This window comes from Ochotona curzoniae, unplaced genomic scaffold, assembly GCF_017591425.1.
Source record: "Ochotona curzoniae isolate NIBS_2020 unplaced genomic scaffold, NIBS_Ocur_1.0 contig_3520, whole genome shotgun sequence".
Taxonomy (NCBI): domain Eukaryota; kingdom Metazoa; phylum Chordata; class Mammalia; order Lagomorpha; family Ochotonidae; genus Ochotona; species Ochotona curzoniae.
The window spans coordinates 16384612-16399268 of NW_024465894.1; the positions used below are offsets into that span (position 1 = coordinate 16384612).

General features: G+C 54.5%; 1 protein-coding gene across 1 annotated transcript; it reads left to right on the plus strand.

Annotated features, from left to right (window-relative positions):
• Positions 1–1930: 1930 nt before the first annotated feature.
• TRIB3 (tribbles pseudokinase 3) lies at positions 1931–11315 on the plus strand. The gene is made up of 4 exons (XM_040981147.1): positions 1931–2047; positions 4307–4579; positions 7589–7881; positions 10062–11315. The coding sequence occupies exons 2-4, from the start codon at positions 4307–4309 to the stop codon at positions 10531–10533; spliced, it is 1038 nt and encodes a 345-aa protein (XP_040837081.1). The 5' UTR covers positions 1931–2047; the 3' UTR covers positions 10534–11315.
• The last annotated feature ends 3342 nt before the right edge of the window (positions 11316–14657 follow it).

Below are 14657 nucleotides of genomic sequence, written 5' to 3' on the forward strand. Positions count from 1 at the left end.
TGTATTGAGGCATGTGTACACTGGGGTGTGTTGGGGGTGTGTGTGCACATGTCCTGGCTTTTGGAAATCATGACAGATTAGATTTTTTTGCGGTCAGATATACAGAGAGGAAGGTCTTCCGTCCAGTGATTCACTCAAGTGACCTCAATGGCCGGTGCTGCACCAATCCAAAGCCAGGAGCCAGGAATCTCCTCCCACACGGGTGGAGGGTCCCAAGGCTTTGGGCTGTCCTCCACTGCCCTCCCAGGCCACAAGCAGGGAACTGGATGGGAAGTGGAGCTGCTGGAATTAGAACCGGTGCCCATATGGGATCCTAGTACATTCAAGGTGAGGATGTTAGCTGCTAGGCCACTGCGCTGGGCCCAAATAAATAAGGAAATCTTCAAACAAGCTACTGGTAACAGTGGCCATTACCGTCATGTCGCTGCTGAACACTTGAAGTATAACCACCGCCACTGAAAAATTGAACTTCTTGTGTGTGTGCAGAGCAGAGCATCAAGTGAAGTGCTAAAACTTCTTTTTATTATTAAACTTGGGAGGCAGTGAACACGAGAACAGGTGTGGGGGTGGGGAATGGGCTCCCGCACTCTCGCTCAGTTCCGGAAGCTCACAGTGACTGGGCTTGAAGCTGGGAGTCAAGAACTTAGGGCAGATTTCGTAGCTGCTGACAGGGCTATGAGTGCGTGAGCCGTCATCACTTGCTATCTGCCAGGTGCACGCTGGCAGGAAGCTGGGATTGGAACTGGAGCCAGGACTCGAACCCAGGCACTCCACAACGTGGGATGCAGGCATCACACCCATACTCTCCATCACTGTGCCAAAACTGAGCCCTAAACACCACCCACCTGCGGATACTTCCTCTCTGGCCCCCATCATGCTGGAGGACAAATCTATCCTGTTGCTACATTTTTTTCCCCTTTCATGTCAGGAAAATACGCGACCCTTTTGTAATCTGTTTTAAATAATCTTGCCCATTGCTTTTATTGTCTAATCAGTCTCCCTGCTGATTTATATAAGCCTTTAGAACAGGGCCTGGCACAGCACAGGACAAAGGCAGGCATGTGTGGGGACATCCCCCAGCCGAGGGCTGGCTTCAGAGGGGGCTAAGAAAACAGCCAGCGCTTACAGTAGCCAGCCCGCTGCACCTGTCCTGCTGGACATGACTTCATTCAACCCCTCTCCAGCAGGGGAGTCACAGATCCCAGAATGCGCTGGGGTGCTGAGGGAAAGGAGCTCCAAGATCCTGGGGGAGCTGGTCTCTGGGATTCTAGAACCAGGGAACTGAGGTGGCTTGAAGGCCCGGGTGCAAGTCCAATAGGAGGCTGCTCTCTCTCAGTGGCCAAACTCTGTTTTTTTGTTGTTTTTTTTTTTTAAATATTTATTCGAAAGGCAGAGGTATTTTACTTTAGTTTTAGTCATTGTTTAAACCTAGTTATGGAGGAAAAGAGATGTTCCATCCAATGGTTTACTCCCCAAATGGCAACAGCTGTCAAAACCAGGATTCAGGAACTCTGAGATTCAGGCAAAACAACTTATTTCCAGGTCAGAGAGCGGACGAGCTCCAGCCCTGCGGATCCCAGAGGCCCTGGTGCGCAGGAAGGCGGGGTCCCCAGGGCGGCGGGCGGAGCCGGCGAGGCGGGGCGCACGGGTGGTGCAATCGGCTGCCCGAGGGCGTCAGGCTGTGGCCGATTAGCTCAGGTTTACATCACCCGGACCGGGATCCGGGCCGGCGCCGGAGCCCGCCAGACATTCGCAGCGGGAACGGCGGCCGCTCCAAGCACACTTGTTCTCTGCTGGTAGTCCGGGACGGGACATTCACCTGTTGGAACCCACGGGCGCGGCAGGAGAGGCGGCCTGGGCCAAGGGGGCGTCCGCGCGTTCCACACACGCGTCTTTCATCAGCTCCGCCGTCTGAGCAGGCCGGGGGCCCAAGGTTCTCCCCGGGTCTCGGGTGACGCAGAGTGGGAACGGAGCGTGTCCCCGGAGACTCAGGTGTCCGGCTGTCGCCGCCGAGTGGGGTGTGCTGCCTCTGTGGGACCTGGTGGAGGTGAGCAAGGGGCGCTCGCTGGGCCATCGAAGGGCTATGTAGGGTCTGTGTGTGTGTGTATGCGCGCGCGCGTGTGGCAGGGTGCAGGGATCTGTGGGTTCCGCGTGAGTGCGGGGGGGGGGGCGGGGGAGGCCTGGGCGGGGTGTCTCTCGGGGGGATCCATATCTCAGAGCACAGTGAACTACAGGGAGAGCCGGGCTCCTGTGACAGCGCACAGTACATGCAGTACCCGGGGCGGAGCAGGGCACACCTCCCGGCCTGGGACCCCACCTCCTTCCCCCATCCCTGCGCCTGCAGACCCCAAACACCTGCCGCCATGAAGGGCAGGAGGGGAAGGACTGGCCGCCCCTGGCAGTGAGCACCCCGGGAAGGCCACTTAACGGTGTGTGTGACCCTGGCTTAAGGGCTTGGACAACGTGTGCTGGGGAGAGGTTTGGTGTAACCCGCCCCCATCTTCCCTCACTCCCACCTATGGCGGGACTCAGAAGGCTTGGGCTTCCACCTGCTTCTCCTTTGAGGGTGAAGTGGAGCTGTGAGGTGGGCCAGCGCTGCACAGGGAACAAAGGGGGGTGGCGCCCCAGGACTGCAACCAGCTTGGGTCCTTCTCGCAGTAGAAACTTAACCTCTGCAGAAAACAAACACCCTGGTTTGAAATCTCATTGTTGAAAGAGAAAATATCTTCACCTGTCCACTGCAACACTTCCTTCTCTAGGTGACGGGGAGATACTGAGGCCAGTCTGGTCGCGGTTCTTCCAGACCCTTCCTGTGCAGAACCGCTAGAGCAGAGATGTCTTTCTCTCTGTCTCTCCTCTTTGTGTAAATATCTTTCAAATAAAAAGTAAATCTTAAATTGTTTTGAATTTGATCTGTTTGAACGAGAGATGTCTTTCTCTCTGTCTCTCCAAAGAGGAGAGACCCAAGCACTGGAACCATCACCTGCTGCCTTCCAGGGTGCGCATCAGCAGGCAGCTGCGTCAGCAGTGGAGCAGCTGGGACGCCAACCGATAGCTTGAAATGGGGTGTCAGCACCGGTAGAGGTGGCTTAACCTGCTGAACCCTTCCTGCCCCGACTGTTCTAACAAGTCTTCTGGGTGATTCCAGTGCCTACTCAAGTTGGAGAACCGCAGGGCCAGGATGTGTTTGTGCCCACCCCCCGACCCAGCTGAACTCTCCTCAGGGCCCAAACGGGCACCGCCTCTGCCGGGAAGCTTCCCTTAGCCCGTCAGCTTAGGAGACAGAACCTCGGCGGGTTCCTGAGATGGGCCTGGGGCCACACGGAGCTTTATGATGACTTGGCCACCCTCCAATGGCCTGTAAGATCCCAAGGGTGAGATTTTGCTTCCTGAGCAGCTGCCCAGGGCCGGGCTCAGGGCAGATGCCCGTGTGTGCTGAGTGTCAGAAGCAGGGGGAGGATGGCAGATGGACTGGCTTTCTTTATTCTGGATTTCAGGAACACTGCATCTCTAAACAGGTACTTGTTTCTAAGCAGGAAATGCATCTACATAGGTCAAGAATTTAAAAGCATAAAAGCAAAAGATCCTTTTAGCCTTTCTTTTTTTTTTAAAAAAAAAAGGTTTATTTTTATTGCTAAAGATTTATTTATTTTTACTGCAAAGAAAGATATATATATACAGAGAGGAGGAGAGACAGAGAGGAAGATCTGTCCAATGATTCATTCCCCAAGTAACCACAATGGCCAGAGCTGATCCAAAGCCAGAAGCCAGGAACCTCTTCTGGGTCTCTCACGTGGGTGCAAGGTCCCAAGGCCTTGGGCCATGCTCGACTGCTTTCCCAGGCCACAAGCAGGAAGCTGGGTGAGAAATGGGGCTGCCATTAGAACCAGCACCCATATGGGATCCCAGTTCCTTCAAGACGAGGACTTTAGTCACTGGGCCGCTATGCCGGGCCCTTAGCCTTTCTTATTGTGTGCTCTTAGTACCTCTTGCAGATGTTTGGGGTCACATCAGTATTTGAAGAGTTTCCTGGTGCCTTTTTTGGGGGGGCCTGTATAGTATTCCTCCTCCCATGATTTAGCCAGCTATCTGCTGCCTGATATTTGGGGGACGTCCTGCCTTTTGTCATTAGGCGCAAGCCTCTGCTGAACAGCCTTTTGTTTTGTTTTTCTACGAGTAGTTTACCTGGAGGATGAAGTGGGCCACATCACCTTTCAAAGCATGTTGCTAAGTCCTTCCTCTGTTAGGGGAGACACCAGCCCCCACCAGCAGCCTCATCCTAGAGCCTGTCTCTCTTTTCTCCTAGATGCCGGCCGCTCCTGTGGGTTCCAGGAAGAAGTGCTTGGAGCCAGACGATGATTTAGAGGCCAGATGTCCCATCACAAAACGAGCTCGAAGTGGGCCCCAGCCCAAACCATCCCCCTGCCTACTGCCTTTGAGCCCAGCCCCCACCCTACACCCTGCACCTGCTGTGGTCCCAGCCTCCCAGATTGGGCCCTATGTCCTCCTGGAGCCCAAGGAGGGTGGGCGGGGCTACAGGGCCTTGCACCGGCCCACAGGCGTGGAGTACACCTGCAAGGTACTTGCCCAGGGCCTGCCCCCATCCACAGTCCCAGGGCGGCTGCCGGGGCTCGTGTGACCTTTGTGTTCATTCACTGCTGTGTTCATTGTGCCCTTGATGGGTCGAGAGCTGAGAGCCAGAGCAGGCTTGGGCCCAGCCCTGCAGTACTCACAGCTGAGACAGGGCGTTGTGGTGAGTGCTGCGAGGGTGGGTTGAGAGACCCTGGGGATGCAATCCAGGAGCAGGCACTTGGAGTTAGCCTGATAGAAGAGGGAGAGTCCCAGGCAGGGCAAGAATAGTGTTGAGGCCAAAAGGGGCAGGTGCACAGCACAGCAGGGGGTACTGAGTGCAGAGGGGGACAGGGGCGGGCAGTGGAAGCAGCAGGCAGGAACTCCTGCTGTACTGTGGACAGCCACTGCAGGTGTTTGCGCAAGAGGAGTGGAAGATATGGGGATACAACGACACTCCTGGGACCCTGGAGGCGATCAGGAACCCAACCTGTGCCCATTTTACAGATGGGAAAACTGAGGTCAAGAAAGGGGAAGGGCCAAACATGAAGTCACCTAGCACGAGGCTGCAAAAAAGGAATCGAGAAGTCTGATTCCTGACGGGAGTCAGGAAGCTGCAGGCCCAGGCCCCCGGAGGCTCAGCCAGACCAGAAAGACCGAAATGAGGCTAAAAGGTGTACCGATGGGTGCTTACTGTGCACCCAGTACTGTGTGTTTACTGTGCACTGAATACTGTGTTGATTACTTCGTGGGCATAATATCTCAATTTTCACACAACCCACATGCAACAACTCTTGTTAAATATTTACTTCTTTGAAAGGCCAAGTTACAGAGAGAAGTCTTCCATGTGCTGGGTCACTCCTCGGATGCCACAACAGGACAGGAGCAGGACAAAGCCAGAGAAGCTTCTTCTGGGGCTCGAGCACTAGGGCCGCCCTCTACCGCCTTCAAGCTTTTTCCTGTTCATTCTGAGTGGGGAGGCAGCGCCCATGCCAGGAGGAATGACCCAAGCCGGCTAGAGGACGTAGCCACACCCTTTCCCTGGCCCTCGCTCTTGCTCAGATGCATGGGAACAGGGCACTGTGCTGTGCTGACAGCATTCTGTAGGGACTCCAGCAATCTGCGAGTGAATGAGCCAGTGAACTTGAAGCCAGGATCCCAAGTGCAGTGGGGCAAACCAAGCTGGGTGTTACAAGAAATGGTGGAGCAGTGAGGCACAGGTGGCTTAGCTAGGATGGGCAGGGGCATCTCTCTTCCCAGGGACTTTTGAGCTGTGACCCGCGTGGTGACAAGGAAGCAGCCTCAGCACTGTCCGTGGTAGCAGGGACAGGAACAAGGGCACAGAAGTGGGTGTGGGTTTGCCAAACTACAAAGAAAGTCTTTTCCATTTGGAAGTTCTTTCCTCTGTACCACTCCAACTATAATTTTTCCCTTCTACTTTATGAAAAAGCAATGTTTTTTTTTAATTTTGAAGATTGATTTATTTATACAAAAGGTAGAGTGACACAGAGAGATATCAACTTTCTATCCACTGGTTCACTCTCCAAATGTCAGCAACAGCCTGGAACTCCATCCAGGTCTCCCACATGAGTGCAGGGCCCCAAGCATTCGGGTCATCGTCTGTTGCCTTCCCAGGCATCTTAGGGGGGTGGAGGAGTGGCGCTGGATCAGAAGTAGAGGAACAGGTGGCAGATGGGAGGCAGGACTGGAACTGTGCTAATACGGGATGCCAGCATGGCAGGTAATGGCTCATGTGCCGCAGCATAGGTAGTGTGTGTGTGTGTCTGTGCTTAGGGTTTTTGTCCATGGGTTAAATGTGTATATGCTTTTCTATTTGTAAGAAAAGATTTATTTGTTTGTAAAGCAGAGTGACAAGGCAAGAGAGAGAGAGAGAGAGAGAGAGAAAGAAAGAGAGCTTCCAGCTACTGGTTTCACTTCCCAAATGGCTGCTGGAGCGAGGCCTGGATGAAGGCAGGAGCTGGGAACTCTGGGTGTTCCACATCAGTGGTGGGGAGTCAGCCATCTTCCACTGCTTGCCCGGTGCACCAGCAGGGAGCAGAGAGGAAGCAGGAAACCCTGAACTCCAGCCAGCACTGCCATGGCAACTTTACGTGCTGTGCCATAACACCAGCTCCTATGCTTCAAAGTCACATGCAAAACTTCACTTCCAAAATACTCCCTGTCCTAGCGTCACCTTGGTCCCATCACAGCATTCATCAGCATTTATAAACAATTAGCTTGTTGGCTTGCTTTTATCATTTCATGTTAGAATGTGAGTTCCTGGGGACCAGCACCATAGCCTAATGGCTAAAGTCCTCACCTTGAATGTGCCAGGATCCCATATGGGTGCTGGTTCTAATCCCGGCAGACCCACTACCCATCCAGCTCCATGCTTGTGGCCTGGAAAGCAGTTGAGGACAGCCTAAAGCCTTGGGACCCTGCACCCATGTGGGAGACCCGGAAGAAGTTCCTGGCTTCTGGCCTCAGATCAGCACAGCACCAGCCATTGTGGCCACTTGGGGTGACTCAATGGACGGAAGATCTTCCTCTCTATTTCTCCTCCTCTTTTTATATCTGCCTTTCCAATAAAAATAAATAAATCTTAAAAGAAAAAAAGAATGGGAGTCCCTGGAAGGTAGGGATGTGACTGTGGTTCCAGTGAGTGGCCAGGTGGGCTCCAGGCCAGTAGAGCAGTGAGTCAGAGTGTAGGGCACAGTGGGTCCTGGAAGAGATGGCTTTGGTGGTGAGGAGCCAGCAGCTGGGACTCAGCTCTTCCCGGTTTCCTGCAAGCTGAAGGTTGCTGTTCTGTCTGGGGTACCACACAGGGTAGCAGGTGCAGTTTCCAATCTCAGAGACTGCAGCCCTGCAGCTTCCTCAAGTGTAAAATGGAGCCCATCTTGTCCTAAAGGGTGGTTGTCTGGATTGAGCCGGGCACATGTTGTATCCACAGGGTGTGTGGTGGCCCTGAAAGAGGCCCCCACCGCACCCACGCTGTGCTTAAATAGCTCTTGGCCCGCAGGTGTACCCGGCCACTCAGGCCCAGGCTGTGATGGAGCCCTACGCCCGGTTGCCCCGCCACCAGCATGTGGCTTGGCCCACTGATGTCCTGGCTGGCACCCAGCACCTCTATGCCTTTTTCGCTCGGACCCACGGCGACATGCATAGCCTGGTGCGCAGCCTCCGGCGTCTTCCGGAGCCCGAGGCCGCCACACTCTTTCGCCAGATGGCCAGTGTCCTGGCGCACTGCCACCAGCACGGGCTGGTTCTGCGGGACCTCAAGCTGAGGCGCTTTGTCTTCGCCGACCACCGGAGGTGAGTGTGGCTGCTGAGAGGTGGGCTGGGCTGGGGTCACTGAAGTCGGGAAGGGAAAGGGGAAGCCGGTGGCAGGGAAGCCGATTTGGCCTCTCCCTGCTGCTGGGGAGAGTTGACATTTCCATCACAGCCCCTGCTCGGGGCAGTATAGCCAGGCTAAACCAGAGCGCAGCCCAGCGGATGTGGGAAATATGACTCTGCTCTTCCCGCTAGCCCGGCATTCTGGTGCTGTGGCACAGTGAATTAAACCTTTGTTTGCAGCCTTGGCCAGTTCACTCCCAGCTGCTGCACTTCCAGTCCAGCCGTGCACCTGGGAAAGCCATCTAAGATGGTTTGATGGGTCCCTCACCAGCATGGGAGATCTGGGAGAAGCTCCTGGCTTTAGCCAAGCCTTGTAGCCATTTGGGAGTGAACCAACAGATGGAAGAAACTCTCTGTGTAACTCTGCCTTTCAAATAATTGTTATTATTATTATTATTAAAAGATTTATTTATTTTTTATTGCAAAGTCAGATACACAGAGAGGAGGAGAGACAGAAATATCCTTCGCCTGATGGTTCACTCCTCAAGTGACCCCAATGACCGGAGCTACGCCAATCCAAAGCCAAGAGCCAGGAGCTCTTGCAGGTCTCCCACGTGGGTGCAGGGTCCCAAGGCTTTGGACCGTGCTAGACTGCTTTCCCAGGCCACAAGCAGGGAGCTGGATGGGAAGCTGGTCTGCCAGGATTAGACCAGCACCCATATGGGATCCCAGCGTGTTCAAGACGAGGACTTTAGCCACTAGGCCACTACGCAGGGCCCTACAAAATTAGTTTTTTTCTAAACTCACCTTGTTCAATCACCTGCTGGAGAGACCTTGAGGAAATGTGTGCCTCTCAGGGTCTTGATTTATTTTTTTATTCTCATACATTTTGCTGATTTATTCCTGAGGCAGAGACAGATGTCCCAATCTACTGGTTCATTCCCCAAATGCCCTTGAGAGCTGGTGTTCAGCTAGGCCTCTGCCATGGCTGCCAGGAAGCTGGTGCCAGGAGCTGCCATCCACTGCCTCCTTGGCGCTACATGAGCAGGAAGCCAGGGCCAGGAGCCAGAGGCAGGTCTCACACAGCCTCGGCCATGCGGGATGTGAGCATCTTAACCACTAGGCCAGGCACCTGACCCCTTGGAATCTTTTATTTTTTAAGATTTATTTTATCTATTTCAAAGAATGACAGAGATGGGCTAGCAATGTGGCACAGTGAGTTAAACTTCTGCCTGTAGCACTAAATACTCCAAATCAGTGCTGGTTCCAGTCCTTGCTGCTCCACTTATGGACCAGCTTCCTGCTGACCATAAGTGGCCTGCGTCCTTGGGTTCCTGCCCCCACATGGGAGACCCAGAAGAAGCTCCTGGCTCCAGACTGGCCCAGCTCTGGCTGTTGCAGGCATTTGGGAAGTGAAATCAATGGATGGAAGATCTCTCTCCCTCTCTCTGTGACTCTACCTTTCAACTAATAAAACAGAAGTTTTTTTTTTTTTTTAATTTTTTTAAGTGACAGAGAAAGGGGAAGAGACAAAAGGAAACAGAAATTTATCCCCTGCTTATGCCCCCACATGGCTGCGGTTGGGCTGGGTTAGGCTGAAGCCAGTAGCAGGAGCTCCATCCAGGTTGGCCATGTGAGTGGCAGAGACACAAGCCTTTTTTTTTTTTTAATTGGAAATGCAGATTTACAGAGGGAAGGAGAGCCAGAAAGATCCTCCCTGCACTGGTTTACTCCCCAAGTGGCCACAGCGGATTGAAGCCAGGAGTGTTTTCTGGGTCTCCCATGTGGGTGCAAATGCCCAAGGCCTTGGGTGACCTCTACTGCTTTCCCAGGCTATAAACAAGGAGCTAGATGGGAAATGGAGCAGCCAGGACACGAACTGGGATCCTGGTGCAGACAAGGCGAGGATTTAGCCACTGAGCCACTGAGCCATCGTGCTGGGCCCCCCTCAGGGTCTTAGATGAAACTGCAGTGTGATCTTGAGAAAAGCTTTAACCTCTCTGAGACTGGACTTGCTTGTGGGTAAAGTTTGAGGATGGGCTCCTGCTTGTGCAATGCCAGGAGGCGCTTGGGAATGGGCACTCTCAAGGGGTGATGGCATGAGTGTGGGGAAGGAGGATGTTCCAGACAGGGCCTGAACCCTCCGTGTCTGCCCCCAGGACGACACTGGTGCTGGAGGACCTGGAAGATGCATGTGTGCTCACGGGGTCCGACGACTCGCTGTGGGACAAGCACGCGTGCCCCGCCTACGTGGGCCCTGAGATCTTGAGCTCCCGAGCCTCCTACTCAGGCAAGGCGGCCGACGTGTGGAGCCTGGGCGTGGCGCTCTTCACCATGCTCGCCGGCCACTACCCCTTCCAGGACTCGGCCCCAGCCCTGCTTTTTGGCAAGATCCGCCGTGGAGCCTTTTCCCTGCCCGAGGGCCTCTCGCCTGCTGCTCGCTGCCTGGTGCGGTGCCTGCTTCGCCGGGAGCCCGCTGAGCGGCTCACTGCCCCTGGCATCTTGTTGCACCCCTGGCTGAAGGTAGCCCCTGGTCCCTCGATCCCACCCCGCTTCTGGGAGGATGACCAGGTGGTCCCTGAGGGACCAGGCCTGGAGGAAGTGGAGGGAGAGTTGGGTCTGTATGGCTAGAACTGGCCCTCTGGACCTGTAGTTGCAGACTGGAGGTGGAGCCTGGGGGTATCCAAGCTTCCACCTGCCTTTTGGACTCAGCCCTATCCTAAGTGCCTCCTAGGAGCTAGCAGGGGCACAGGGTGCCATCCCGGCTCCTGTCTCGATGCTCCAGGGTGCTGGCCCTGCCTGAGCCTGCGGACACAGCTGTGAGCCAAGGACACTGGAGTTCAGGGGTCACACTCTATCCTGCTCTCTCCTGCTGCCATCCATAGGGGCGGGCCCCCCCACAAATCACCCAGCTGCCTTTGAACTTGCTCCTGTCAGAGCACTGGAAGGTTCTCTATGCCAAAGGTTCCAAACCGCTGGCCTGCCTCTCAGGGAAACAGCCCCGGCCACTGTGGACTCCTGATCTTCCAGACCGGCGCCAGGTCCTCGCCAGCCCAGTTCTCAGCGGGCTCAGGCAGCGGTTGTGGGGTGTGAGGGAGCCTTGTCTGCCTTGATGACCTGTAACCTGAACACCACGATTGGGTGGGAGGGGCAGGGTCGGGGAGGCTCTGTCATGGTCACCTGCGAAGTCCAGGCCTGAACGGGGGATGCTTTTGCCCAGGACTCAGCACGCTGGGGCTGGACTCTCTGGTGTGTGCATTTTCACTCTGTACCTAGTTTGGGAGACTTGGAAAAATACTTTAATGTCCCAGAGAGACTTCGCTATCCTCCACTCATCTCTTAGTGCCTTTAAAACTGGCCCCTAGGGGTCAGTGCTGTGACATGGCGGGTTAAGCAGCAGCCTGTGATGTTGGCATCCTGGCTGCTCCACTAATGATCCAGCTCCCTGTGCATGTGCCTGGGCAAGCAACGGAATACGGGCCAAGTGCTTGGGCCTCTGCCATCGGCGTGGGAGACCTGGAGGGTGTTCCGGCTCCAGGTTCTGGCCCGGACCAATCCTCGCTGTTGTGGCCATCTAGGAATAGAAGATTGCTGTGTGTCTGCCTTTTGAATAAAATGAATCTTAAAACCGTCCCTGGTCAAGGCCAGAGGTGTATGTCACGTGTCTGTTGCAGCGGCGGCATTTGGGGAACAGACTCCCACAAATGATCTTCCCACACTCCCTCACTTTCTTCCTCTTTTCTTTTCCTTTATTTTTTTATTTATTTATTTTTTTAAAGATTTATTTTTATTATTTTTTCATTGGAAAGGCGAATATACAGAGAGGAGAGACAGAGAGGAAGATCTTCCGTCCGATGATTCACTCCCCAAGTGAGCGCAACGGGCCGATACTATGCCGATCCGGAGCCAGGAGCCTCTTCCGGGTCTCCCACATGGGTGCAGGGTCCCAAGGCTTTGGGCCGTCCTTGACTGCTTTCCCAGGCCACAAGCAGGGAGCTGGATGGGAAGTGGAGCTGCCGGGATTAGAATCGGTGCCCATATGGGATCCCAGCGTGTTCAAGGTGAGGACTTTAGCCGCTAGGCCACGGCGCCAGGCCCCTGTCTTATTTTTCTAAGTGGCTTAACCAAGAAAGGTGATTCACACAGAACAGGAAGCAGGCAGGTGCAGGGGTGGGGGGGAACACTGCCTGCCTGAACAGCTCTCGGGACTGTTGACAGAGACCCCAGCTCCAGAGGGGGAAGCTGCTTATGTCTCCATTGTCCCTGGTGATGGCTGCCGCAGCTGCCTGGGTCACACTGCACAGGCCCCTGCTGGGAGGGAGAGGCTTGGTACCTTGGAGTCAGGCCATCGGAGTTCAAGTCCTGGCTCTAACACTTGCCAGCTGCCTGACCCTCAGCAAATTTCTTTTTAAAATAATGTATTTTGGGGCTTGGTGCAATAGCCTGGTGGGTAAAATCCTTACCTTGCATGTGCCAGGATCCCATATAGGTGCAGGTTCTAATCCCAGCTGCTCCACTTCCCATCCAGCTCCCTGCTTGTGGTCTGGGAAAGTAGTTGAGGATGGCCTAAAGCCTTGCGACCCTGTACCCACATGGGAGACCTGGAGGAAGCTCCTTGCTTGGGCCTGGCCCACCTCTGGCTGTTGTAACTATTTGGGGAGTGAACCAGGGGATGGAAGATTTCTCTTTCTCACTGTAACTGTTCCTTTCAAATAAATACACAAACCTGGAAAAAAAATATTTAAAGAGGGAGTTTCTGAGAATGCTGCCCCTGTGATAATACAAACTCCGCTGTGACCTTGGCCAGCAGTGGGTGGAGCTTCACGGCTGGCCCAGTGAGTTAGGACTTTCCTGTCTGTGGGCACCCACTGAGTCCTGTTGAGCATCCAGGGACACTCACTGAGTCTTCCGTCGAGTTTCTGGCTCCGGGCTTCCGCTCAGCCACACCTGTTACAAACACTTTGGGTCATAATCCAGCAGGTAGGAACTTCTTTTTCCTTTTTTTTTTTTTTAAATTATTATTTCCTTGAAAGAGTGCAGATCTTCCATTCACTGATTCTCTACTCAGATGTTGGACCAGGTGGAAACCAGGTGTTTCATCCATGGTCTCCCACCCCACATGTAGCAGGGGCCTGAACACTCGGGCCATCTCCCACTGTTTTCCCAGGCCATTGGCAGGAAGCTGAATTGAAATACACCAGCCAAGACACAAACTGGTGCCCATATGGGATGCCGGCACTGCAGGAAGCAGCCTTACTTGGTGTGCCACTGCAACAGCCTGGAGAGCCCTGTCTTTCCCCCTTCTGCTTGTCTCTGAAGTGAAACAAAAACAAACGTAGGGGTGGGCCTTGGGTGCTGGTGTTAAGGCGCCTCTCACACCCTGTTAGAGTGCCCAGGCTCAGTCCTGGCTCCACTCCCAAACCCAGCTTGCTGCTTGGGTGCACCCTGGGGGGAGCCGACCTGAGCATGAGCACCCCCCAACATGCACACACAGAAACATGGTGGAGTTCTGGAATGATGGTGGCTTGGGGGAGATGTTAAGGTTATCTGAGAATGAGTGCATGGATCGATCTTTCAAATAAAAAGAACTAACATTTAAAGAACAAAGCCTAAACAAAAATCAACATTTGTCGCAGACCACTCTAAAACAGCAGCTCACAAACTGGGCTTGTGGCTGCAACCACAGGACAACATTCCACAGCCCCCCCACAGCCCTCCCCTGGCCTGCCCCAGCACTCCCCTGCCCTGCCCCAGCACTCCCCTGCCCTGCCCCAGCCCTCCCCTGCCCTGCCCCAGCATCCCCAGCATTCACTGTGCTGTGACCTGTGAAGTGGCCTGTGCGATTGCAATGTTCAGCTCCAGATGAGAATCACCGCCTTAGGGAACTTGTTTCAGACCAGATGGAAGTTGGCATCCCATCAACTAACCTAACTAAACTGCTACATTAGACGCTGTTCTGGATAAACACAGCCACCAGCAATGGGCAAGGTAGACAAAAGTCTCTATCATTTAGAAGAGGAAAACGGGTCCATATCAAGGTAAATATTCTAACTACTGAGCAGGAGACTGAAGGACTGGAGAAGCTGGTGCGTCTTTAGTTTCAGGTGCAGTGGCTGGGCAGACTTTGGGGTAGAGACCAAGAGCAATGATGAACAGGGCACCCAGATGGGTATCTGGGCTACGGAGAGGATAAAGGGCAAGGACGCCTGCGTGGCATGAGCCAAGACAGTGGTCAGAGTCAGGTGAAGTCAGAGGTCGGGGCAGTTTGCAGGGCACAGGGGACCTGGGCTTTTACTTGGGGTCCCGTGGGAGTTATTTGGAGGTATGGCATAGCTCAATTGACATTTTAATAGGTAATGGGGCGGGTCAGGTGGGAAGGGCGGGAATAGACTGGGTGATGGAGCAGCTCCGAGCCTCAGTGATGCTGGTTCCAGGACCACCAAGAGGCAGAGAACTGACAGGTGCGGCCCGGTGTGGGGTGGGTAACAGGGGTGGGAGTGGCAGCGACAGATTCTCTGCAGGCGCAGTCCGTGGGATCTGCTGAGCCACCGGGCATGGAAAGGCGAGTCACCGCTAGCGCCAGCGTCCGTCCCGGTGAAGGGTGGGTTGCGGGGCTTGCCCGACCTGCCAGCCAGAGTACTGGCCGCCTGGATGAAGAGGTGCGGGCTAAGGGTGCGCAGAGCAACCGCATGTTCAGCCACGCCTACCACAGTTCAGGCCCCGCCCCTGTCATCCCGGGTCCCACCCCTGTCGTG